Source organism: Ascaphus truei, unplaced genomic scaffold (genome assembly GCF_040206685.1).
Source record: "Ascaphus truei isolate aAscTru1 unplaced genomic scaffold, aAscTru1.hap1 HAP1_SCAFFOLD_431, whole genome shotgun sequence".
Classification (NCBI taxonomy): domain Eukaryota; kingdom Metazoa; phylum Chordata; class Amphibia; order Anura; family Ascaphidae; genus Ascaphus; species Ascaphus truei.
Window position 1 is genome coordinate 313,012 of NW_027456762.1, and position 26,979 is coordinate 339,990.

Here is a 26,979-nt window from a genome sequence, read left to right on the forward strand (position 1 = left end):
CATGTCCTCCCCTCTCGTCCCTCACGCTGTCTCACTGCGCTCACTGTTTCAGACTCGGTCTCCTGTCCTCCTCTCTCGTCCCTCACGCTGTCTCACTGCGCTCACTGTTTCAGACTCGGTCTCATGTCCTCCCCTCTCGTCTCTCACGCTGTCTCACTGCGCTCACTGTTTCAGACTCTGTCTCATGTCCTCCCCTCTCGTCCCTCACGCTGTCTCACTGCGCTCACTGTGTCAGACTCGGTCCCATGTCCTCCCCTCTCGTCCCTCACGCTGTCTCACTGCGCTCACTGTTTCAGACTCTGTCTCATGTCCTCCCCTCTTGTCCCTCACGCTGTCTCACTGCGCTCACTGTTTCAGACTCGGTCTCCTGTCCTCCCCTCTCGTCGCTCACGCTGTCTCACTGCGCTCACTGTTTCAGACTCTGTCTCATGTCCTCCCCTCTCGTCCCTCACGCTGTCTCACTGCGCTCACTGTTTCAGACTCTGTCTCATGTCCTCCCCTCTCGTCCCTCACGCTGTCTCACTGCGCTCACTGTGTCAGACTCTGTCTCATGTCCTCCCCTCTCGTCCCTCACGCTGTCTCACTGCGCTCACTGTTTCAGACTCTGTCTCCCGTCCTCCCCTCTCGTCCCTCACGCTGTCTCACTGCGCTCACTGTGTCAGACTCGGTCTCATGTCCGCACCTCTCGTCCCTCACGCTGTCTCACTGCGCTCACTGTTTCAGACTCGGTCTCATGTCCTCCCCTCTCGTCCCTCACGCTGTCTCACTGCGCTCACTGTTTCAGACTCTGTCTCATGTCCTCCCCTCTCGTCCCTCACGCTTTCTCACTGCGCTCACTGTTTCAGACTCTGTCTCATGTCCTCCCCTCTCGTCCCTCACGCTGTCTCACTGCGCTCACTGTTTCAGACTCTGTCTCATGTCCTCCCCTCTCGTCCCTCACGCTGTCTCACTGCGCTCACTGTTTCAGACTCTGTCTCATGGCCTCCCCTCTCGTCCCTCACGCTGTCTCACTGCGCTCACTGTGTCAGACTCTGTCTCATGTCCTCCCCTCTTGTCCCTCACGCTGTCTCACTGCGCTCACTGTTTCAGACTCTGTCTCATGTCCTCCCCTCTCGTCCCTCACGCTGTCTCACTGCGCTCACTGTTTCAGACTCTGTCTCATGTCCGCACCTCTCGTCGCTCACGCTGTCTCACTGCGCTCACTGTGTCAGACTCTGTCTCATGTCCTCCCCTCTCGTCCCTCACGCTGTCTCACTGCGCTCACTGTTTCAGACTCTGTCTCATGTCCTCCCCTCTCGTCCCTCACGCTGTCTCACTGCGCTCACTGTTTCAGACTCTGTCTCATGTCCGCACCTCTCGTCGCTCACGCTGTCTCACTGCGCTCACTGTGTCAGACTCTGTCTCATGTCCTCCCCTCTCGTCCCTCACGCTGTCTCACTGCGCTCACTGTTTCAGACTCTGTCTCATGTCCTCCCCTCTCGTCCCTCACGCTGTCTCACTGCGCTCACTGTTTCAGACTCTGTCTCATGTCCTCCCCTCTCGTCCCTCACGCTGTCTCACTGCGCTCACTGTTTCAGACTCGGTCTCCTGTCCTCCCCTCTCGTCCCTCACGCTGTCTCACTGCGCTCACTGTTTCAGACTCTGTCTCATGTCCTCCCCTCTCGTCCCTCACGCTGTCTCACTGCGCTCACTGTTTCAGACTCTGTCTCATGTCCTCCCCTCTCGTCCCTCACGCTGTCTCACTGCGCTCACTGTTTCAGACTCGGTCTCATGTCCTCCCCTCTCGTCTCTCACGCTGTCTCACTGCGCTCACTGTTTCAGACTCGGTCTCCTGTCCTCCCCTCTCGTCCCTCACGCTGTCTCACTGCGCTCACTGTTTCAGACTCTGTCTCATGTCCTCCCCTCTCGTCCCTCACGCTGTCTCACTGCGCTCACTGTTTCAGACTCTGTCTCATGTCCTCCCCTCTCGTCGCTCACGCTGTCTCACTGCGCTCACTGTTTCAGACTCTGTCTCATGTCCTCCCCTCTCGTCCCTCACGCTGTCTCACTGCGCTCACTGTTTCAGACTCTGTCTCATGTCCTCCCCTCTCGTCCCTCACGCTGTCTCACTGCGCTCACTGTTTCAGACTCTGTCTCATGTCCTCCCCTCTCGCCCCTCACGCTGTCTCACTGCGCTCACTGTTTCAGACTCTGTCTCCTGTCCTCCCCTCTCGTCGCTCACGCTGTCTCACTGCGCTCACTGTTTCAGACTCTGTCTCATGTCCTCCCCTCTCGTCCCTCACGCTGTCTCACTGCGCTCACTGTTTCAGACTCGGTCTCATGTCCGCACCTCTCGTCCCTCACGCTGTCTCACTGCGCTCACTGTTTCAGACTCTGTCTCCCGTCCTCCCCTCTCGTCCCTCACGCTGTCTCACTGCGCTCACTGTTTCAGACTCGGTCTCATGTCCTCCCCTCTCGTCTCTCACGCTGTCTCACTGCGCTCACTGTTTCAGACTCGGTCTCCTGTCCTCCCCTCTCGTCCCTCACGCTGTCTCACTGCGCTCACTGTTTCAGACTCTGTCTCATGTCCTCCCCTCTCGTCCCTCACGCTGTCTCACTGCGCTCACTGTTTCAGACTCTGTCTCATGTCCGCACCTCTCGTCGCTCACGCTGTCTCACTGCGCTCACTGTTTCAGACTCTGTCTCATGTCCGCACCTCTCGTCGCTCACGCTGTCTCACTGCGCTCACTGTGTCAGACTCTGTCTCATGTCCTCCCCTCTCGTCGCTCACGCTGTCTCACTGCGCTCACTGTTTCAGACTCTGTCTCATGTCCGCACCTCTCGTCCCTCACGCTGTCTCACTGCGCTCACTGTGTCAGACTCTGTCTCATGTCCTCCCCTCTCGTCCCTCACGCTGTCTCACTGCGCTCACTGTTTCAGACTCTGTCTCATGTCCTCCCCTCTCGTCCCTCACGCTGTCTCACTGCGCTCACTGTTTCAGACTCGGTCTCCTGTCCTCCCCTCTCGTCCCTCACGCTGTCTCACTGCGCTCACTGTTTCAGACTCTGTCTCATGTCCTCCCCTCTCGTCCCTCACGCTGTCTCACTGCGCTCACTGTTTCAGACTCGGTCTCATGTCCTCCCCTCTCGTCCCTCACGCTGTCTCACTGCGCTCACTGTTTCAGACTCTGTCTCATGTCCTCCCCTCTCGTCCCTCACGCTGTCTCACTGCGCTCACTGTTTCAGACTCTGTCTCATGTCCTCCCCTCTCGTACCTCACGCTGTCTCACTGCGCTCACTGTTTCAGACTCTGTCTCATGTCCTCCCCTCTCGTCCCTCACGCTGTCTCACTGCGCTCACTGTTTCAGACTCTGTCTCATGTCCTCCCCTCTCGTACCTCACGCTGTCTCACTGCGCTCACTGTTTCAGACTCTGTCTCATGTCCTCCCCTCTCGTCCCTCACGCTGTCTCACTGCGCTCACTGTTTCAGACTCTGTCTGTCTCATGTCCGCACCTGTCGTCTCTCACGCTGTCTCACTGCGCTCACTGTTTCAGACTCTGTCTCATGTCCTCCCCTCTCGTCCCTCACGCTGTCTCACTGCGCTCACTGTTTCAGACTCTGTCTCATGTCCTCCCCTCTCGTCCCTCACGCTGTCTCACTGCGCTCACTGTTTCAGACTCTGTCTCATGTCCTCCCCTCTCGTCGCTCACGCTGTCTCACTGCGCTCACTGTGTCAGACTCTGTCTCATGTCCTCCCCTCTCGTCCCTCACGCTGTCTCACTGCGCTCACTGTTTCAGACTCTGTCTCATGTCCTCCCCTCTCGTCCCTCACGCTGTCTCACTGCGCTCACTGTTTCAGACTCTGTCTCATGTCCGCACCTCTCGTCGCTCACGCTGTCTCACTGCGCTCACTGTTTCAGACTCTGTCTCATGTCCGCACCTCTCGTCGCTCACGCTGTCTCACTGCGCTCACTGTGTCAGACTCTGTCTCATGTCCTCCCCTCTCGTCCCTCACGCTGTCTCACTGCGCTCACTGTTTCAGACTCTGTCTCATGTCCTCCCCTCTCGTCCCTCACGCTGTCTCACTGCGCTCACTGTTTCAGACTCTGTCTCATGTCCTCCCCTCTCGTCCCTCACGCTGTCTCACTGCGCTCACTGTTTCAGACTCTGTCTCATGTCCTCCCCTCTCGTCCCTCACGCTGTCTCACTGCGCTCACTGTTTCAGACTCTGTCTCATGTCCTCCCCTCTCGCCCCTCACGCTGTCTCACTGCGCTCACTGTTTCAGACTCTGTCTCATGTCCTCCCCTCTCGTCCCTCACGCTGTCTCACTGCGCTCACTGTTTCAGACTCGGTCTCATGTCCTCCCCTCTCGTCCCTCACGCTGTCTCACTGCGCTCACTGTTTCAGACTCGGTCTCCTGTCCTCCCCTCTCGTACCTCACGCTGTCTCACTGCGCTCACTGTTTCAGACTCTGTCTCATGTCCTCCCCTCTCGTCCCTCACGCTGTCTCACTGCGCTCACTGTTTCAGACTCGGTCTCCTGTCCTCCCCTCTCGTCCCTCACGCTGTCTCACTGCGCTCACTGTTTCAGACTCTGTCTCATGTCCTCCCCTCTCGTCCCTCACGCTGTCTCACTGCGCTCACTGTTTCAGACTCGGTCTCATGTCCTCCCCTCTCGTCCCTCACGCTGTCTCACTGCGCTCACTGTTTCAGACTCTGTCTCATGTCCTCCCCTCTCGTCCCTCACGCTGTCTCACTGCGCTCACTGTTTCAGTCTCTGTCTCATGTCCTCCCCTCTCGTCCCTCACGCTGTCTCACTGCGCTCACTGTTTCAGACTCTGTCTCATGTCCTCCCCTCTCGTCCCTCACGCTGTCTCACTGCGCTCACTGTTTCAGACTCTGTCTGTCTCATGTCCTCCCCTCTCGTCCCTCACGCTGTCTCACTGCGCTCACTGTTTCAGACTCTGTCTCATGTCCTCCCCTCTCGTACCTCACGCTGTCTCACTGCGCTCACTGTTTCAGACTCTGTCTCATGTCCTCCCCTCTCGTCCCTCACGCTGTCTCACTGCGCTCACTGTTTCAGACTCTGTCTCATGTCCTCCCCTCTCGTACCTCACGCTGTCTCACTGCGCTCACTGTTTCAGACTCTGTCTCATGTCCTCCCCTCTCGTCCCTCACGCTGTCTCACTGCGCTCACTGTTTCAGACTCTGTCTCATGTCCTCCCCTCTCGTCCCTCACGCTGTCTCACTGCGCTCACTGTTTCAGACTCTGTCTCATGTCCTCCCCTCTCGTCCCTCACGCTGTCTCACTGCGCTCACTGTTTCAGACTCTGTCTCATGTCCGCACCTCTCGTACCTCACGCTGTCTCACTGCGCTCACTGTTTCAGACTCTGTCTCATGTCCTCCCCTCTCGTCCCTCACGCTGTCTCACTGCGCTCACTGTTTCAGACTCTGTCTCATGTCCTCCCCTCTCGTCCCTCACGCTGTCTCACTGCGCTCACTGTTTCAGACTCTGTCTCATGTCCTCCCCTCTCGTCCCTCACGCTGTCTCACTGCGCTCACTGTTTCAGACTCTGTCTCATGTCCGCACCTCTCGTCGCTCACGCTGTCTCACTGCGCTCACTGTGTCAGACTCTGTCTCATGTCCTCCCCTCTCGTCCCTCACGCTGTCTCACTGCGCTCACTGTTTCAGACTCTGTCTCATGTCCTCCCCTCTCGTCCCTCACGCTGTCTCACTGCGCTCACTGTTTCAGACTCTGTCTGTCTCATGTCCTCCCCTCTCGTCCCTCACGCTGTCTCACTGCGCTCACTGTTTCAGACTCTGTCTCCTGTCCTCCCCTCTCGTACCTCACGCTGTCTCACTGCGCTCACTGTGTCAGACTCTGTCTCATGTCCTCCCCTCTCGTCCCTCACGCTGTCTCACTGCGCTCACTGTTTCAGACTCTGTCTCCTGTCCTCCCCTCTCGTCCCTCACGCTGTCTCACTGCGCTCACTGTTTCAGACTCTGTCTGTCTCATGTCCTCCCCTCTTGTCCCTCACGCTGTCTCACTGCGCTCACTGTTTCAGACTCTGTCTCATGTCCTCCCCTCTCGTCCCTCACGCTGTCTCACTGCGCTCACTGTTTCAGACTCTGTCTCATGTCCTCCCCTCTCGTCTCTCACGCTGTCTCACTGCGCTCACTGTTTCAGACTCGGTCTCATGTCCTCCCCTCTCGTCCCTCACGCTGTCTCACTGCGCTCACTGTTTCAGACTCTGTCTCCTGTCCTCCCCTCTCGTCCCTCACGCTGTCTCACTGCGCTCACTGTTTCAGACTCGGTCTCATGTCCTCCCCTCTCGTCGCTCACGGTGTCTCACTGCGCTCACTGTTTCAGACTCGGTCTCATGTCCTCCCCTCTCGTCCCTCACGCTGTCTCACTTCGCTCACTGTTTCAGACTCTGTCTCATGTCCGCACCTCTCGTCGCTCACGCTGTCTCACTGCGTTCACTGTGTCAGACTCTGTCTCATGTCCTCCCCTCTCGTCCCTCACGCTGTCTCACTGCGCTCACTGTTTCAGACTCTGTCTCATGTCCTCCCCTCTCGTCCCTCACGCTGTCTCACTGCGCTCACTGTTTCAGACTCTGTCTCATGTCCTCCCCTCTCGTCCCTCACGCTGTCTCACTGCGCTCACTGTTTCAGACTCGGTCTCATGTCCTCCCCTCTCGTCCCTCACGCTGTCTCACTGCGCTCACTGTTTCAGACTCGGTCTCATGTCCTCCTCTCTCGTCCCTCACGCTGTCTCACTGCGCTCACTGTGTCAGACTCTGTCTCATGTCCTCCCCTCTCGTCCCTCACGCTGTCTCACTGCGCTCACTGTTTCAGACTCGGTCTCATGTCCTCCCCTCTCGTCGCTCACGCTGTCTCACTGCGCTCACTGTTTCAGACTCTGTCTCCTGTCCTCCCCTCTCGTCCCTCACGCTGTCTCACTGCGCTCACTGTTTCAGACTCGGTCTCATGTCCTCCCCTCTCGTCGCTCACGGTGTCTCACTGCGCTCACTGTTTCAGACTCGGTCTCATGTCCTCCCCTCTCGTCCCTCACGCTGTCTCACTTCGCTCACTGTTTCAGACTCTGTCTCATGTCCGCACCTCTCGTCGCTCACGCTGTCTCACTGCGTTCACTGTGTCAGACTCTGTCTCATGTCCTCCCCTCTCGTCCCTCACGCTGTCTCACTGCGCTCACTGTTTCAGACTCTGTCTCATGTCCTCCCCTCTCGTCCCTCACGCTGTCTCACTGCGCTCACTGTTTCAGACTCTGTCTCATGTCCTCCCCTCTCGTCCCTCACGCTGTCTCACTGCGCTCACTGTTTCAGACTCTGTCTCCTGTCCTCCCCTCTCGTCCCTCACGCTGTCTCACTGGGCTCACTGTTTCAGACTCGGTCTCATGTCCTCCCCTCTCGTCCCTCACGCTGTCTCACTGCGCTCACTGTTTCAGACTCTGTCTCATGTCCTCCCCTCTCGTCCCTCACGCTGTCTCACTGCGCTCACTGTTTCAGACTCGGTCTCATGTCCTCCCCTCTCGTCCCTCACGCTGTCTCACTGCGCTCACTGTTTCAGACTCTGTCTCCTGTCCTCCCCTCTCGTCCCTCACGCTGTCTCACTGCGCTCACTGTTTCAGACTCGGTCTCATGTCCTCCCCTCTCGTCGCTCACGCTGTCTCCCTGCGCTCACTGTTTCAGACTCTGTCTGTCTCATGTCCTCCCCTCTCGTCCCTCACGCTGTCTCACTGCGCTCACTGTTTCAGACTCGGTCTCCTGTCCTCCCCTCTCGTCCCTCACGCTGTCTCACTGCGCTCACTGTTTCAGACTCTGTCTCATGTCCTCCCCTCTCGTTCCTCACGCTGTCTCACTGCGCTCACTGTTTCAGACTCGGTCTCCTGTCCTCCTCTCTCGTCCCTCACGCTGTCTCACTGCGCTCACTGTTTCAGACTCTGTCTCATGTCCTCCCCTCTCGTACCTCACGCTGTCTCACTGCGCTCACTGTTTCAGACTCGGTCTCATGTCCGCACCTCTCGTCCCTCACGCTGTCTCACTGCGCTCACTGTTTCAGACTCGGTCTCATGTCCTCCCCTCTCGTCCCTCACGCTGTCTCACTGCGCTCACTGTTTCAGACTCGGTCTCATGTCCTCCCCTCTCGTCCCTCACGCTGTCTCACTGCGCTCACTGTTTCAGACTCGGTCTCCTGTCCTCCTCTCTCGTCCCTCACGCTGTCTCACTGCGCTCACTGTTTCAGACTCGGTCTCATGTCCTCCCCTCTCGTCCCTCACGCTGTCTCACTGCGCTCACTGTTTCAGACTCGGTCTCATGTCCTCCCCTCTCGTCGCTCACGCTGTCTCCCTGCGCTCACTGTTTCAGACTCTGTCTGTCTCATGTCCTCCCCTCTCGTCCCTCACGGTGTCTCACTGCGCTCACTGTTTCAGACTCTGTCTCATGTCCTCCCCTCTCGTCCCTCACGCTGTCTCACTGCGCTCACTGTTTCAGACTCGGTCTCCTGTCCTCCCCTCTCGTCCCTCACGCTGTCTCACTGCGCTCACTGTTTCAGACTCGGTCTCCTGTCCTCCTCTCTCGTCCCTCACGCTGTCTCACTGCGCTCACTGTTTCAGACTCTGTCTCATGTCCTCCCCTCTCGTCCCTCACGCTGTCTCACTGCGCTCACTGTTTCAGACTCTGTCTCATGTCCTCCCCTCTCGTCCCTCACGCTGTCTCACTGCGCTCACTGTTTCAGACTCGGTCTCATGTCCTCCCCTCTCGCCCCTCACGCTGTCTCACTGCGCTCACTGTTTCAGACTCGGTCTCATGTCCTCCCCTCTCGTCCCTCACGCTGTCTCACTGCGCTCAATGTTTCAGACTCGGTCTCATGTCCTCCCCTCTCGTCCCTCACGCTGTCTCACTGCGCTCACTGTTTCAGACTCTGTCTCATGTCCTCCCCTCTCGTACCTCACGCTGTCTCACTTCGCTCACTGTTTCAGACTCGGTCTCATGTCCTCCCCTCTCGTCCCTCACGCTGTCTCACTGCGCTCACTGTTTCAGACTCTGTCTCATGTCCTCCCCTCTCGTCCCTCACGCTGTCTCACTGCGCTCACTGTTTCAGACTCGGTCTCATGTCCTCCCCTCTCGTCCCTCACGCTGTCTCACTGCGCTCACTGTTTCAGACTCTGTCTCATGTCCTCCCCTCTCGTCCCTCACGCTGTCTCACTGCGCTCACTGTTTCAGACTCGGTCTCATGTCCTCCCCTCTCGTCCCTCACGCTGTCTCACTGCGCTCACTGTTTCAGACTCTGTCTCATGTCCTCCCCTCTCGTCCCTCACGCTGTCTCACTGCGCTCACTGTTTCAGACTCTGTCTCATGTCCTCCCCTCTCGTCCCTCACGCTGTCTCACTGCGCTCACTGTTTCAGACTCTGTCTCATGTCCTCCCCTCTCGTCCCTCACGCTGTCTCACTGCGCTCACTGTTTCAGACTCCGTCTGTCTCATGTCCTCCCCTCTCGTCCCTCACGCTGTCTCACTGCGCTCACTGTTTCAGACTCGGTCTCATGTCCTCCCCTCTCGTCCCTCACGCTGTCTCACTGCGCTCACTGTTTCAGACTCGGTCTCATGTCCTCCCCTCTCGTCCCTCACGCTGTCTCACTGCGCTCACTGTTTCAGACTCGGTCTCATGTCCTCCCCTCTCGTCCCTCACGCTGTCTCACTGCGCTCACTGTTTCAGACTCTGTCTCATGTCCTCCCCTCTCGTCCCTCACGCTGTCTCACTGCGCTCACTGTGTCAGACTCTGTCTGTCTCATGTCCTCCCCTCTCGTCCCTCACGCTGTCTCACTGCGCTCACTGTTTCAGACTCGGTCTCATGTCCTCCCCTCTCGTCCCTCACGCTGTCTCACTGCGCTCACTGTTTCAGACTCGGTCTCATGTCCTCCCCTCTTGTCCCTCACACTGTCTCACTGCGCTCACTGTTTCAGACTCGGTCTCATGTCCTCCCCTCTTGTCCCTCACACTGTCTCACTGCGCTCACTGTTTCAGACTCGGTCTCATGTCCTCCCCTCTTGTCCCTCACGCTGTCTCACTGCGCTCACTGTGTCAGACTCTGTCTGTCTCATGTCCTCCCCTCTCGTCCCTCACGCTGTCTCACTGCGCTCACTGTTTCAGACTCGGTCTCATGTCCTCCCCTCTCTTCCCTCACGCTGTCTCACTGCGCTCACTGTTTCAGACTCGGTCTCATGTCCTCCCCTCTCGTCCCTCACGCTGTCTCACTGCGCTCACTGTTTCAGACTCTGTCTCATGTCCTCCCCTCTCGTCCCTCACGCTGTCTCACTGCGCTCACTGTTTCAGACTCGGTCTCCTGTCCTCCCCTCTCGTCCCTCACGCTGTCTCACTGCGCTCACTGTTTCAGACTCTGTCTCATGTCCTCCCCTCTCGTCGCTCACGCTGTCTCACTGCGCTCACTGTTTCAGACTCGGTCTCCTGTCCTCCCCTCTCGTCTCTCACGCTGTCTCACTGCGCTCACTGTTTCAGACTCGGTCTCCTGTCCTCCCCTCTCGTCCCTCACGCTGTCTCACTGCGCTCACTGTTTCAGACTCTGTCTCATGTCCTCCCCTCTCGTCCCTCACGCTGTCTCACTGCGCTCACTGTTTCAGACTCTGTCTCATGTCCTCCTCTCTCGTACCTCACGCTGTCTCACTGCGCTCACTGTTTCAGACTCGGTCTCATGTCCTCCCCTCTCGTCCCTCACGCTGTCTCACTGCGCTCACTGTTTCAGACTCTGTCTCATGTCCTCCCCTCTCTTCCCTCACGCTGTCTCACTGCGCTCACTGTTTCAGACTCGGTCTCATGTCCGCACCTCTCGTCCCTCACGCTGTCTCACTGCGCTCACTGTTTCAGACTCTGTCTGTCTCATGTCCTCCCCTCTCGTCCCTCACGCTGTCTCACTGCGCTCACTGTTTCAGACTCTGTCTCATGTCCTCCCCTCTCTTCCCTCACGCTGTCTCACTGCGCTCACTGTTTCAGACTCGGTCTCATGTCCGCACCTCTCGTCCCTCACGCTGTCTCACTGCGCTCACTGTTTCAGACTCTGTCTCATGTCCTCCTCTCTCGTCCCTCACGCTGTCTCACTGCGCTCACTGTTTCAGACTCTGTCTCATGTCCTCCCCTCTCGTCCCTCACGCTGTCTCACTGCGCTCACTGTTTCAGACTCTGTCTCATGTCCTCCCCTCTCGTCCCTCACGCTGTCTCACTGCGCTCACTGTTTCAGACTCGGTCTCCTGTCCTCCCCTCTCGTCCCTCACGCTGTCTCACTGCGCTCACTGTTTCAGACTCGGTCTCATGTCCTCCCCTCTCGTCCCTCACGCTGTCTCACTGCGCTCACTGTTTCAGACTCGGTCTCCTGTCCTCCTCTCTCGTCCCTCACGCTGTCTCACTGCGCTCACTGTTTCAGACTCGGTCTCATGTCCTCCCCTCTCGTCCCTCACGCTGTCTCACTGCGCTCACTGTTTCAGACTCGGTCTCATGTCCTCCCCTCTCGTCGCTCACGCTGTCTCCCTGCGCTCACTGTTTCAGACTCTGTCTGTCTCATGTCCTCCCCTCTCGTCCCTCACGCTGTCTCACTGCGCTCACTGTTTCAGACTCGGTCTCCTGTCCTCCCCTCTCGTCCCTCACGCTGTCTCACTGCGCTCACTGTTTCAGACTCGGTCTCCTGTCCTCCTCTCTCGTCCCTCACGCTGTCTCACTGCGCTCACTGTTTCAGACTCTGTCTCATGTCCTCCCCTCTCGTCCCTCACGCTGTCTCACTGCGCTCACTGTTTCAGACTCTGTCTCATGTCCTCCCCTCTCGTCCCTCACGCTGTCTCACTGCGCTCACTGTTTCAGACTCTGTCTCATGTCCTCCCCTCTCGTCCCTCACGCTGTCTCACTGCGCTCACTGTTTCAGACTCGGTCTCATGTCCTCCCCTCTCGCCCCTCACGCTGTCTCACTGCGCTCACTGTTTCAGACTCGGTCTCATGTCCTCCCCTCTCGTCCCTCACGCTGTCTCACTGCGCTCACTGTTTCAGACTCGGTCTCATGTCCTCCCCTCTCGTCCCTCACGCTGTCTCACTGCGCTCACTGTTTCAGACTCGGTCTCATGTCCTCCCCTCTCGTCCCTCACGCTGTCTCACTGCGCTCACTGTTTCAGACTCTGTCTCATGTCCTCCCCTCTCGTCCCTCACGCTGTCTCACTGCGCTCACTGTTTCAGACTCGGTCTCCTGTCCTCCCCTCTCGTCCCTCACGCTGTCTCACTGCGCTCACTGTTTCAGACTCTGTCTCATGTCCTCCCCTCTCGTCGCTCACGCTGTCTCACTGCGCTCACTGTTTCAGACTCGGTCTCCTGTCCTCCCCTCTCGTCCCTCACGCTGTCTCACTGCGCTCACTGTTTCAGACTCGGTCTCCTGTCCTCCCCTCTCGTCCCTCACACTGTCTCACTGTCTCACTGCGCTCACTGTTTCAGACTCTGTCTCATGTCCTCCCCTCTCGTCCCTCACGCTGTCTCACTGCGCTCACTGTGTCAGACTCTGTCTCATGTCCTCCCCTCTCGTCCCTCACGCTGTCTCACTGCGCTCACTGTTTCAGACTCGGTCTCATGTCCTCCCCTCTCGTCCCTCACGCTGTCTCACTGCGCTCACTGTTTCAGACTCTGTCTCATGTCCTCCCCTCTCGTCCCTCACGCTGTCTCACTGCGCTCACTGTTTCAGACTCTGTCTCATGTCCTCCCCTCTCGCCCCTCACGCTGTCTCACTGCGCTCACTGTTTCAGACTCGGTCTCATGTCCGCACCTCTCGTCCCTCACGCTGTCTCACTGCGCTCACTGTTTCAGACTCGGTCTCATGTCCTCCCCTCTCGTCCCTCACGCTGTCTCACTGCGCTCACTGTTTCAGACTCTGTCTCATGTCCTCCCCTCTCGTCCCTCACGCTGTCTCACTGCGCTCACTGTTTCAGACTCTGTCTCATGTCCTCCTCTCTCGTCCCTCACGCTGTCTCACTGCGCTCACTGTTTCAGACTCTGTCTCATGTCCTCCTCTCTCGTCCCTCACGCTGTCTCACTGCGCTCACTGTTTCAGACTCTGTCTCATGTCCTCCCCTCTCGTCCCTCACGCTGTCTCACTGCGCTCACTGTTTCAGACTCTGTCTCATGTCCTCCTCTCTCGTCCCTCACGCTGTCTCACTGCGCTCACTGTTTCAGACTCTGTCTCATGTCCTCCCCTCTCGTCCCTCACGCTGTCTCACTGCGCTCACTGTTTCAGACTCTGTCTCATGTCCTCCCCTCTCGTCCCTCACGCTGTCTCACTGCGCTCACTGTTTCAGACTCTGTCTCATGTCCGCACCTCTCGTCCCTCACGCTGTCTCACTGCGCTCACTGTTTCAGACTCTGTCTCATGTCCTCCCCTCTCGTCCCTCACGCTGTCTCACTGCGCTCACTGTTTCAGACTCTGTCTCATGTCCTCCCCTCTCGTCCCTCACGCTGTCTCACTGCGCTCACTGTTTCAGACTCGGTCTCATGTCCTCCCCTCTCGTCCCTCACGCTGTCTCACTGCGCTCACTGTGTCAGACTCTGTCTCATGTCCTCCCCTCTCGTCCCTCACGCTGTCTCACTGCGCTCACTGTTTCAGACTCTGTCTCATGTCCTCCCCTCTCGTCCCTCACGCTGTCTCACTGCGCTCACTGTGTCAGACTCTGTCTCATGTCCTCCCCTCTCGTCCCTCACGCTGTCTCACTGCGCTCACTGTGTCAGACTCTGTCTCATGTCCTCCCCTCTCGTCCCTCACGCTGTCTCACTGCGCTCACTGTTTCAGACTCGGTCTCATGTCCTCCTCTCTCGTACCTCACGCTGTCTCACTGCGCTCACTGTTTCAGACTCTGTCTCATGTCCTCCCCTCTCGTCCCTCACGCTGTCTCACTGCGCTCACTGTTTCAGACTCTGTCTCATGTCCTCCCCTCTCGTCCCTCACGCTGTCTCACTGCGCTCACTGTTTCAGACTCTGTCTCATGTCCTCCCCTCTCGTCCCTCACGCTGTCTCACTGCGCTCACTGTTTCAGACTCGGTCTCCTGTCCTCCCCTCTCGTCCCTCACGCTGTCTCACTGCGCTCACTGTTTCAGACCCTGTCTCATGTCCTCCCCTCTCGTCCCTCACGCTGTCTCACTGCGCTCACTGTTTCAGACTCGGTCTAATGTCCTCCCCTCTCGTCCCTCACGCTGTCTCACTGCGCTCACTGTTTCAGACTCGGTCTCATGTCCTCCCCTCTCGTCCCTCACGCTGTCTCACTGCGCTCACTGTTTCAGACTCTGTCTCATGTCCTCCCCTCTCGTCCCTCACGCTGTCTCACTGCGCTCACTGTTTCAGACTCTGTCGGTCTCATGTCCTCCCCTCTCGTCCCTCACGCTGTCTCACTGCGCTCACTGTTTCAGACTCGGTCTCCTGTCCTCCCCTCTCGTCCCTCACGCTGTCTCACTGGGCTCACTGTTTCAGACTCTGTCTCATGTCCGCACCTCTCGTCCCTCACGCTGTCTCACTGCGCTCACTGTTTCAGACTCTGTCTGTCTCATGTCCTCCCCTCTCGTCCCTCACGCTGTCTCACTGCGCTCACTGTTTCAGACTGTCTCATGTCCTCCCCTCTCGTCCCTCACGCTGTCTCACTGCGCTCACTGTTTCAGACTCTGTCTCCTGTCCTCCCCTCTCGTCCCTCACGCTGTCTCACTGCGCTCACTGTTTCAGACTCTGTCTCATGTCCTCCCCTCTCGTCCCTCACGCTGTCTCACTGCGCTCACTGTTTCAGACTCGGTCTCCTGTCCTCCCCTCTCGTCCCTCACGCTGTCTCACTGCGCTCACTGTTTCAGACTCTGTCTCATGTCCTCCCCTCGTGTCCCTCACGCTGTCTCACTGCGCTCACTGTTTCAGACTCTGTCTCCTGTCCTCCCCTCTCGTCCCTCACGCTGTCTCACTGCGCTCACTGTTTCAGACTCTGTCTCATGTCCTCCCCTCTCGTCCCTCACGCTGTCTCACTGCGCTCACTGTTTCAGACTCGGTCTCCTGTCCTCCCCTCTCGTCGCTCACGCTGTCTCACTGCGCTCACTGTTTCAGACTCTGTCTCATGTCCTCCCCTCTCGTCCCTCACGCTGTCTCACTGCGCTCACTGTTTCAGACTGTCTCATGTCCTCCCCTCTCGTCCCTCACGCTGTCTCACTGCGCTCACTGTTTGAGACTCGGTCTCATGTCCTCCCCTCTCGCCCCTCACGCTGTCTCACTGCGCTCACTGTTTCAGACTCTGTCTCATGTCCTCCCCTCTCGTCCCTCACGCTGTCTCACTGCGCTCAGTGTTTCAGACTCTGTCGGTCTCATGTCCTCCCCTCTCGTCCCTCACGCTGTCTCACTGCGCTCACTGTTTCAGACTCTGTCTCATGTCCTCCCCTCTCGTCCCTCACGCTGTCTCACTGCGCTCACTGTTTCAGACTCTGTCTGTCTCATGTCCTCCCCTCTCGCCCCTCACGCTGTCTCACTGCGCTCACTGTTTCAGACTCTGTCTCATGTCCGCACCTCTCGTCGCTCACGCTGTCTCACTGCGCTCACTGTTTCAGACTCTGTCTCATGTCCTCCCCTCTCGTCCCTCACGCTGTCTCACTGCGCTCACTGTTTCAGACTCGGTCTCATGTCCTCCCCTCTCGTCCCTCACGCTGTCTCACTGGGCTCACTGTTTCAGACTGTCTCATGTCCTCCCCTCTCGTCCCTCACGCTGTCTCACTGCGCTCACTGTTTCAGACTGTCTCATGTCCTCCCCTCTCGTCCCTCACGCTGTCTCACTGTGCTCACTGTTTCAGACTCTGTCTGTCTCATGTCCTCCCCTCTCGTCCCTCACGCTGTCTCACTGTGCTCACTGTTTCAGACTCGGTCTCATGTCCTCCCCTCTCGTCCCTCACGCTGTCTCACTGCGCTCACTGTTTCAGACTCTGTCTCCTGTCCTCCCCTCTCGTCCCTCACGCTGTCTCACTGCGCTCACTGTTTCAGACTCTGTCTCATGTCCTCCCCTCTCGTCCCTCACGCTGTCTCACTGCGCTCACTGTTTCAGACTCGGTCTCATGTCCTCCCCTCTCGTCGCTCACGGTGTCTCACTGCGCTCACTGTTTCAGACTCGGTCTCATGTCCTCCCCTCTCGTCCCTCACGCTGTCTCACTTCGCTCACTGTTTCAGACTCTGTCTCATGTCCGCACCTCTCGTCGCTCACGCTGTCTCACTGCGTTCACTGTGTCAGACTCTGTCTCATGTCCTCCCCTCTCGTCCCTCACGCTGTCTCACTGCGCTCACTGTTTCAGACTCTGTCTCATGTCCTCCCCTCTCGTCCCTCACGCTGTCTCACTGCGCTCACTGTTTCAGACTCTGTCTCATGTCCTCCCCTCTCGTCCCTCACGCTGTCTCACTGCGCTCACTGTTTCAGACTCGGTCTCATGTCCTCCCCTCTCGTCCCTCACGGTGTCTCACTGCGCTCACTGTTTCAGACTCGGTCTCATGTCCTCCCCTCTCGTCCCTCACGCTGTCTCACTGCGCTCACTGTGTCAGACTCTGTCTCATGTCCTCCCCTCTCGTCCCTCACGCTGTCTCACTGCGCTCACTGTTTCAGACTCTGTCTCATGTCCTCCCCTCTCGTCCCTCACGCTGTCTCACTGCGCTCACTGTTTCAGACTCTGTCTCATGTCCTCCCCTCTCGTCTCTCACGCTGTCTCACTGCGCTCACTGTTTCAGACTCGGTCTCATGTCCTCCCCTCTCGTCCCTCACGCTGTCTCACTGCGCTCACTGTTTCAGACTCTGTCTCCTGTCCTCCCCTCTCGTCCCTCACGCTGTCTCACTGCGCTCACTGTTTCAGACTCGGTCTCATGTCCTCCCCTCTCGTCGCTCACGGTGTCTCACTGCGCTCACTGTTTCAGACTCGGTCTCATGTCCTCCCCTCTCGTCCCTCACGCTGTCTCACTTCGCTCACTGTTTCAGACTCTGTCTCATGTCCGCACCTCTCGTCGCTCACGCTGTCTCACTGCGTTCACTGTGTCAGACTCTGTCTCATGTCCTCCCCTCTCGTCCCTCACGCTGTCTCACTGCGCTCACTGTTTCAGACTCTGTCTCATGTCCTCCCCTCTCGTCCCTCACGCTGTCTCACTGCGCTCACTGTTTCAGACTCTGTCTCATGTCCTCCCCTCTCGTCCCTCACGCTGTCTCACTGCGCTCACTGTTTCAGACTCTGTCTCCTGTCCTCCCCTCTCGTCCCTCACGCTGTCTCACTGGGCTCACTGTTTCAGACTCGGTCTCATGTCCTCCCCTCTCGTCCCTCACGCTGTCTCACTGCGCTCACTGTTTCAGACTCTGTCTCATGTCCTCCCCTCTCGTCCCTCACGCTGTCTCACTGCGCTCACTGTTTCAGACTCGGTCTCATGTCCTCCCCTCTCGTCCCTCACGCTGTCTCACTGCGCTCACTGTTTCAGACTCTGTCTCCTGTCCTCCCCTCTCGTCCCTCACGCTGTCTCACTGCGCTCACTGTTTCAGACTCGGTCTCATGTCCTCCCCTCTCGTCGCTCACGCTGTCTCCCTGCGCTCACTGTTTCAGACTCTGTCTGTCTCATGTCCTCCCCTCTCGTCCCTCACGCTGTCTCACTGCGCTCACTGTTTCAGACTCGGTCTCCTGTCCTCCCCTCTCGTCCCTCACGCTGTCTCACTGCGCTCACTGTTTCAGACTCTGTCTCATGTCCTCCCCTCTCGTTCCTCACGCTGTCTCACTGCGCTCACTGTTTCAGACTCGGTCTCCTGTCCTCCTCTCTCGTCCCTCACGCTGTCTCACTGCGCTCACTGTTTCAGACTCTGTCTCATGTCCTCCCCTCTCGTACCTCACGCTGTCTCACTGCGCTCACTGTTTCAGACTCGGTCTCATGTCCGCACCTCTCGTCCCTCACGCTGTCTCACTGCGCTCACTGTTTCAGACTCGGTCTCATGTCCTCCCCTCTCGTCCCTCACGCTGTCTCACTGCGCTCACTGTTTCAGACTCGGTCTCATGTCCTCCCCTCTCGTCCCTCACGCTGTCTCACTGCGCTCACTGTTTCAGACTCGGTCTCCTGTCCTCCTCTCTCGTCCCTCACGCTGTCTCACTGCGCTCACTGTTTCAGACTCGGTCTCATGTCCTCCCCTCTCGTCCCTCACGCTGTCTCACTGCGCTCACTGTTTCAGACTCGGTCTCATGTCCTCCCCTCTCGTCGCTCACGCTGTCTCCCTGCGCTCACTGTTTCAGACTCTGTCTGTCTCATGTCCTCCCCTCTCGTCCCTCACGGTGTCTCACTGCGCTCACTGTTTCAGACTCTGTCTCATGTCCTCCCCTCTCGTCCCTCACGCTGTCTCACTGCGCTCACTGTTTCAGACTCGGTCTCCTGTCCTCCCCTCTCGTCCCTCACGCTGTCTCACTGCGCTCACTGTTTCAGACTCTGTCTCATGTCCTCCCCTCTCGTCCCTCACGCTGTCTCACTGCGCTCACTGTTTCAGACTCGGTCTCCTGTCCTCCCCTCTCGTCCCTCACGCTGTCTCACTGCGCTCACTGTTTCAGACTCGGTCTCCTGTCCTCCTCTCTCGTCCCTCACGCTGTCTCACTGCGCTCACTGTTTCAGACTCGGTCTCATGTCCTCCCCTCTCGTCCCTCACGCTGTCTCACTGCGCTCACTGTTTCAGACTCTGTCTCATGTCCTCCCCTCTCGTCCCTCACGCTGTCTCACTGCGCTCACTGTTTCAGACTCGGTCTCATGTCCTCCCCTCTCGCCCCTCACGCTGTCTCACTGCGCTCACTGTTTCAGACTCGGTCTCATGTCCTCCCCTCTCGTCCCTCACGCTGTCTCACTGCGCTCAATGTTTCAGACTCTGTCTCATGTCCTCCCCTCTCGTCCCTCACGCTGTCTCACTGCGCTCACTGTTTCAGACTCTGTCTCATGTCCTCCCCTCTCGTCCCTCACGCTGTCTCACTGCGCTCACTGTTTCAGACTCGGTCTCATGTCCTCCCCTCTCGCCCCTCACGCTGTCTCACTGCGCTCACTGTTTCAGACTCGGTCTCATGTCCTCCCCTCTCGTCCCTCACGCTGTCTCACTGCGCTCACTGTTTCAGACTCTGTCTCATGTCCTCCCCTCTCGTCCCTCACGCTGTCTCACTGCGCTCACTGTTTCAGACTCGGTCTCATGTCCTCCCCTCTCGTCCCTCACGCTGTCTCACTGCGCTCACTGTTTCAGACTCTGTCTCATGTCCTCCCCTCTCGTACCTCACGCTGTCTCACTTCGCTCACTGTTTCAGACTCGGTCTCATGTCCTCCCCTCTCGTCCCTCACGCTGTCTCACTGCGCTCACTGTTTCAGACTCTGTCTCATGTCCTCCCCTCTCGTCCCTCACGCTGTCTCACTGCGCTCACTGTTTCAGACTCGGTCTCATGTCCTCCCCTCTCGTCCCTCACGCTGTCTCACTGCGCTCACTGTTTCAGACTCGGTCTCATGTCCTCCCCTCTCGTCCCTCACGCTGTCTCACTGCGCTCACTGTTTCAGACTCTGTCTCATGTCCTCCCCTCTCGTCCCTCACGCTGTCTCACTGCGCTCACTGTTTCAGACTCGGTCTCATGTCCTCCCCTCTCGTCCCTCACGCTGTCTCACTGCGCTCACTGTTTCAGACTCTGTCTCATGTCCTCCCCTCTCGTCCCTCACGCTGTCTCACTGCGCTCACTGTTTCAGACTCTGTCTCATGTCCTCCCCTCTCGTCCCTCACGCTGTCTCACTGCGCTCACTGTTTCAGACTCTGTCTCATGTCCTCCCCTCTCGTCCCTCACGCTGTCTCACTGCGCTCACTGTTTCAGACTCCGTCTGTCTCATGTCCTCCCCTCTCGTCCCTCACGCTGTCTCACTGCGCTCACTGTTTCAGACTCGGTCTCATGTCCTCCCCTCTCGTCCCTCACGCTGTCTCACTGCGCTCACTGTTTCAGACTCGGTCTCATGTCCTCCCCTCTCGTCCCTCACGCTGTCTCACTGCGCTCACTGTTTCAGACTCGGTCTCATGTCCTCCCCTCTCGTCCCTCACGCTGTCTCACTGCGCTCACTGTTTCAGACTCTGTCTCATGTCCTCCCCTCTCGTCCCTCACGCTGTCTCACTGCGCTCACTGTGTCAGACTCTGTCTGTCTCATGTCCTCCCCTCTCGTCCCTCACGCTGTCTCACTGCGCTCACTGTTTCAGACTCGGTCTCATGTCCTCCCCTCTCGTCCCTCACGCTGTCTCACTGCGCTCACTGTTTCAGACTCGGTCTCATGTCCTCCCCTCTTGTCCCTCACACTGTCTCACTGCGCTCACTGTTTCAGACTCGGTCTCATGTCCTCCCCTCTTGTCCCTCACACTGTCTCACTGCGCTCACTGTTTCAGACTCGGTCTCATGTCCTCCCCTCTTGTCCCTCACGCTGTCTCACTGCGCTCACTGTGTCAGACTCTGTCTGTCTCATGTCCTCCCCTCTCGTCCCTCACGCTGTCTCACTGCGCTCACTGTTTCAGACTCGGTCTCATGTCCTCCCCTCTCTTCCCTCACGCTGTCTCACTGCGCTCACTGTTTCAGACTCGGTCTCATGTCCTCCTCTCTCGTACCTCACGCTGTCTCACTGCGCTCACTGTTTCAGACTCTGTCTCATGTCCTCCCCTCTCGTCCCTCACGCTGTCTCACTGCGCTCACTGTTTCAGACTCGGTCTCCTGTCCTCCCCTCTCGTCCCTCACGCTGTCTCACTGCGCTCACTGTTTCAGACTCTGTCTCCTGTCCTCCCCTCTCGTCCCTCACGCTGTCTCACTGCGCTCACTGTTTCAGACTCTGTCTCATGTCCTCCCCTCTCGTCGCTCACGCTGTCTCACTGCGCTCACTGTTTCAGACTCGGTCTCCTGTCCTCCCCTCTCGTCTCTCACGCTGTCTCACTGCGCTCACTGTTTCAGACTCGGTCTCCTGTCCTCCCCTCTCGTCCCTCACGCTGTCTCACTGCGCTCACTGTTTCAGACTCTGTCTCATGTCCTCCTCTCTCGTACCTCACGCTGTCTCACTGCGCTCACTGTTTCAGACTCGGTCTCATGTCCTCCCCTCTCGTCCCTCACGCTGTCTCACTGCGCTCACTGTTTCAGACTCTGTCTCATGTCCTCCCCTCTCTTCCCTCACGCTGTCTCACTGCGCTCACTGTTTCAGACTCGGTCTCATGTCCGCACCTCTCGTCCCTCACGCTGTCTCACTGCGCTCACTGTGTCAGACTCGGTCTCATGTCCTCCCCTCTCGTCCCTCACGCTGTCTCACTGCGCTCACTGTTTCAGACTCTGTCTCATGTCCTCCTCTCTCGTCCCTCACGCTGTCTCACTGCGCTCACTGTTTCAGACTCTGTCTCATGTCCTCCCCTCTCGTCCCTCACGCTGTCTCACTGCGCTCACTGTTTCAGACTCTGTCTCATGTCCTCCCCTCTCGTCCCTCACGCTGTCTCACTGCGCTCACTGTTTCAGACTCGGTCTCCTGTCCTCCCCTCTCGTCCCTCACGCTGTCTCACTGCGCTCACTGTTTCAGACTCTGTCTCATGTCCTCCCCTCTCGTCCCTCACGCTGTCTCACTGCGCTCACTGTTTCAGACTCGGTCTCCTGTCCTCCCCTCTCGTCCCTCACGCTGTCTCACTGCGCTCACTGTTTCAGACTCGGTCTCATGTCCTCCCCTCTCGTCCCTCACGCTGTCTCACTGCGCTCACTGTTTCAGACTCGGTCTCCTGTCCTCCTCTCTCGTCCCTCACGCTGTCTCACTGCGCTCACTGTTTCAGACTCGGTCTCATGTCCTCCCCTCTCGTCCCTCACGCTGTCTCACTGCGCTCACTGTTTCAGACTCGGTCTCATGTCCTCCCCTCTCGTCGCTCACGCTGTCTCCCTGCGCTCACTGTTTCAGACTCTGTCTGTCTCATGTCCTCCCCTCTCGTCCCTCACGCTGTCTCACTGCGCTCACTGTTTCAGACTCGGTCTCCTGTCCTCCCCTCTCGTCCCTCACGCTGTCTCACTGCGCTCACTGTTTCAGACTCGGTCTCCTGTCCTCCTCTCTCGTCCCTCACGCTGTCTCACTGCGCTCACTGTTTCAGACTCTGTCTCATGTCCTCCCCTCTCGTCCCTCACGCTGTCTCACTGCGCTCACTGTTTCAGACTCTGTCTCATGTCCTCCCCTCTCGTCCCTCACGCTGTCTCACTGCGCTCACTGTTTCAGACTCTGTCTCATGTCCTCCCCTCTCGTCCCTCACGCTGTCTCACTGCGCTCACTGTTTCAGACTCGGTCTCATGTCCTCCCCTCTCGCCCCTCACGCTGTCTCACTGCGCTCACTGTTTCAGACTCGGTCTCATGTCCTCCCCTCTCGTCCCTCACGCTGTCTCACTGCGCTCACTGTTTCAGACTCGGTCTCATGTCCTCCCCTCTCGTCCCTCACGCTGTCTCACTGCGCTCACTGTTTCAGACTCGGTCTCATGTCCTCCCCTCTCGTCCCTCACGCTGTCTCACTGCGCTCACTGTTTCAGACTCGGTCTCATGTCCTCCCCTCTCGTCCCTCACGCTGTCTCACTGCGCTCACTGTTTCAGACTCTGTCTCATGTCCTCCCCTCTCGTCCCTCACGCTGTCTCACTGCGCTCACTGTTTCAGACTCGGTCTCATGTCCTCCCCTCTCGTCCCTCACGCTGTCTCACTGCGCTCACTGTTTCAGACTCGGTCTCATGTCCTCCCCTCTCGTCCCTCACGCTGTCTCACTGCGCTCACTGTTTCAGACTCTGTCTCATGTCCTCCCCTCTCGTCCCTCACGCTGTCTCACTGCGCTCACTGTTTCAGACTCTGTCTCATGTCCTCCCCTCTCGTCCCTCACGCTGTCTCACTGCGCTCACTGTTTCAGACTCTGTCTCATGTCCTCCCCTCTCGTCCCTCACGCTGTCTCACTGCGCTCACTGTTTCAGACTCTGTCTCATGTCCTCCCCTCTCGTCCCTCACGCTGTCTCACTGCGCTCACTGTTTCAGACTCCGTCTGTCTCATGTCCTCCCCTCTCGTCCCTCACGCTGTCTCACTGCGCTCACTGTTTCAGACTCGGTCTCATGTCCTCCCCTCTCGTCCCTCACGCTGTCTCACTGCGCTCACTGTGTCAGACTCGGTCTCCTGTCCTCCCCTCTCGTCCCTCACACTGTCTCACTGCGCTCACTGTTTCAGACTCGGTCTCATGTCCTCCCCTCTCGTCCCTCACGCTGTCTCACTGCGCTCACTGTTTCAGACTCTGTCTCATGTCCTCCCCTCTCGTCCCTCACGCTGTCTCACTGCGCTCACTGTTTCAGACTCGGTCTCATGTCCTCCCCTCTCGTCCCTCACGCTGTCTCACTGCGCTCACTGTTTCAGACTCGGTCTCATGTCCTCCCCTCTCGTCCCTCACGCTGTCTCACTGCGCTCACTGTTTCAGACTCGGTCTCATGTCCTCCCCTCTCGTCCCTCACGCTGTCTCACTGCGCTCACTGTTTCAGACTCTGTCTCATGTCCTCCCCTCTCGTCCCTCACGCTGTCTCACTGCGCTCACTGTGTCAGACTCTGTCTGTCTCATGTCCTCCCCTCTCGTCCCTCACGCTGTCTCACTGCGCTCACTGTTTCAGACTCGGTCTCATGTCCTCCCCTCTCGTACCTCACGCTGTCTCACTGCGCTCACTGTTTCAGACTCTGTCTCATGTCCGCACCTCTCGTCCCTCACGCTGTCTCACTGCGCTCACTGTGTCAGACTGTCTCATGTCCTCCCCTCTTGTCCCTCACACTGTCTCACTGCGCTCACTGTTTCAGACTCGGTCTCATGTCCTCCCCTCTTGTCCCTCACACTGTCTCACTGCGCTCACTGTTTCAGACTCGGTCTCATGTCCTCCCCTCTTGTCCCTCACGCTGTCTCACTGCGCTCACTGTGTCAGACTCTGTCTGTCTCATGTCCTCCCCTCTCGTCCCTCACGCTGTCTCACTGCGCTCACTGTTTCAGACTCGGTCTCATGTCCTCCCCTCTCTTCCCTCACGCTGTCTCACTGCGCTCACTGTTTCAGACTCGGTCTCATGTCCTCCTCTCTCGTACCTCACGCTGTCTCACTGCGCTCACTGTTTCAGACTCTGTCTCATGTCCTCCCCTCTCGTCCCTCACGCTGTCTCACTGCGCTCACTGTTTCAGACTCGGTCTCCTGTCCTCCCCTCTCGCCCCTCACGCTGTCTCACTGCGCTCACTGTTTCAGACTCGGTCTCATGTCCTCCCCTCTCGTCCCTCACGCTGTCTCACTGCGCTCACTGTTTCAGACTCTGTCTCATGTCCTCCCCTCTCGTCGCTCACGCTGTCTCACTGCGCTCACTGTTTCAGACTCGGTCTCCTGTCCTCCCCTCTCGTCTCTCACGCTGTCTCACTGCGCTCACTGTTTCAGACTCGGTCTCCTGTCCTCCCCTCTCGTCCCTCACGCTGTCTCACTGCGCTCACTGTTTCAGACTCTGTCTCATGTCCTCCCCTCTTGTCCCTCACGCTGTCTCACTGCGCTCACTGTTTCAGACTCGGTCTCCTGTCCTCCCCTCTCGTCCCTCACGCTGTCTCACTGCGCTCACTGTTTCAGACTCTGTCTCATGTCCTCCCCTCTCGTCCCTCACGCTGTCTCACTGCGCTCACTGTTTCAGACTCGGTCTCCTGTCCTCCCCTCTCGTCCCTCACGCTGTCTCACTGCGCTCACTGTTTCAGACTCTGTCTCATGTCCTCCCCTCTCGTCGCTCACGCTGTCTCACTGCGCTCACTGTTTCAGACTCGGTCTCCTGTCCTCCCCTCTCGTCTCTCACGCTGTCTCACTGCGCTCACTGTTTCAGACTCGGTCTCCTGTCCTCCCCTCTCGTCCCTCACGCTGTCTCACTGCGCTCACTGTTTCAGACTCGGTCTCCTGTCCTCCCCTCTCGTCCCTCACACTGTCTCACTGTCTCACTGCGCTCACTGTTTCAGACTCTGTCTCATGTCCTCCCCTCTCGTCCCTCACGCTGTCTCACTGCGCTCACTGTGTCAGACTCTGTCTCATGTCCTCCCCTCTCGTCCCTCACGCTGTCTCACTGCGCTCACTGTTTCAGACTCTGTCTCATGTCCTCCCCTCTCGTCCCTCACGCTGTCTCACTGCCCTCACTGTTTCAGACTCTGTCTCATGTCCTCCCCTCTCGTCCCTCACGCTGTCTCACTGCGCTCACTGTTTCAGACTCTGTCTCATGTCCTCCCCTCTCGTCCCTCACGCTGTCTCACTGCGCTCACTGTTTCAGACTCTGTCTCATGTCCTCCCCTCTCGTCCCTCACGCTTTCTCACTGCGCTCACTGTTTCAGACTCGGTCTCATGTCCTCCCCTCTCGCCCCTCACGCTGTCTCACTGCGCTCACTGTGTCAGACTCTGTCTCATGTCCTCCCCCTCTCGTCCCTCACGCTGTCTCACTGCGCTCACTGTTTCAGACTCTGTCTCATATCCTCCCCTCTCGCCCCTCACGCTGTCTCACTGCGCTCACTGTGTCAGACTCTGTCTCATGTCCTCCCCTCTCGTCCCTCACGCTGTCTCACTGCGCTCACTGTTTCAGACTCTGTCTCATATCCTCCCCTCTCGCCCCTCACGCTGTCTCACTGCGCTCACTGTTTCAGACTCTGTCTCATGTCCTCCCCTCTCGTCCCTCACGCTGTCTCACTGCGCTCACTGTTTCAGACTCTGTCTCATGTCCTCCCCTCTCGTCCCTCACGCTGTCTCACTGCGCTCACTGTTTCAGACTCTGTCTCATGTCCTCCCCTCTCGTCCCTCACGCTTTCTCACTGCGCTCACTGTTTCAGACTCGGTCTCATGTCCTCCCCTCTCGCCCCTCACGCTGTCTCACTGCGCTCACTGTGTCAGACTCTGTCTCATGTCCTCCCCTCTCGTCCCTCACGCTGTCTCACTGCGCTCACTGTTTCAGACTCTGTCTCATGTCCTCCCCTCTCGTCCCTCACGCTGTCTCACTGCGCTCACTGTTTCAGACTCTGTCTCATGTCCTCCCCTCTCGTCCCTCACGCTTTCTCACTGCGCTCACTGTTTCAGACTCTGTCTCATGTCCTCCCCTCTCGTCCCTCACGCTGTCTCACTGCGCTCACTGTTTCAGACTCTGTCTCATGTCCGCACCTCTCGTCGCTCACGCTGTCTCACTGCGCTCAGTGTTTCAGACTCTGTCTCATGTCCTCACCCTCTCGTCCCTCACGCTGTCTCACTGCGCTCACTGTTCAGACTCTGTCTGTCTCATGTCCGCAACCTCTCGTCCCTCACGCTGTCTCACTGCGCTCACTTTTTCAGACTCTGTCTGTCTCATGTCCGCACCTCTCGTACCTCACGCTGTCTCACTGCGCTCACTGTTTCAGACTCTGTCTCATATCCTCCCCCTCTCGTCCCTCACGCTGTCTCACTGCGCTCACTTTTTCAGACTCTGTCTGTCTCATGTCCGCACCTGTCGTCGCTCACGCTGTCTCACTGCAGCGGTGTCAGTGCCGACGCTCTGCTCTCTGCAGCGCAGAACTGCCCCATCTGCTCAGTCTCAACCTGCAGAACTCACAGGTATGTGACATGCGACGAGACGCTCTGCAGCTCCCCATGACAAGCAGCAGTAGGTGGTTTGCGGAGTAATGCTCTGCGGGTCAGTAGCTGGGGGTGTGCGGAGTAATGCTCTGAAGATTGGTATGGGTAGTGTGAGGAGTAACGCTCTGCGGTGTGAGGTGTATCGCTCTGCGGCGGTGTGAGGAGTAACTCTCTGCGGGTGTGAAGAGTAACGCTGCGCTGTGTGAGGTGTATCGCTGTGCGTTGTGAGGTGTATCGCTCTGCGGGTGTGAGGAGTAACGCTGTGCGGTGTGAGGAGTAACGCTGTGCGGTGTGAGGAGTAACGCT

At 58.1% G+C, this 26,979-nt stretch overlaps 1 protein-coding gene across 3 annotated transcripts in view; it reads left to right on the forward strand.

Moving 5' to 3' along the window:
* The window catches only part of LOC142484028 (F-box/LRR-repeat protein 6-like), a 51,319-nt gene extending 24,612 nt beyond the window's left edge, over positions 1-26,707 (forward strand). For 2 of the 3 annotated variants that reach the window (XM_075583993.1, XM_075583992.1), the window contains exon 5: positions 26,522-26,707. In XM_075583993.1, coding sequence (XP_075440108.1) covers positions 26,522-26,692 — 171 coding nt within the window. In that variant the 3' untranslated portion in view covers positions 26,693-26,707. The remainder of the gene's footprint in view (positions 1-26,521) is intronic. The other variant, XM_075583995.1, reaches the window with a different exon arrangement.
* Positions 26,708-26,979: the final 272 nt, after the last annotated feature.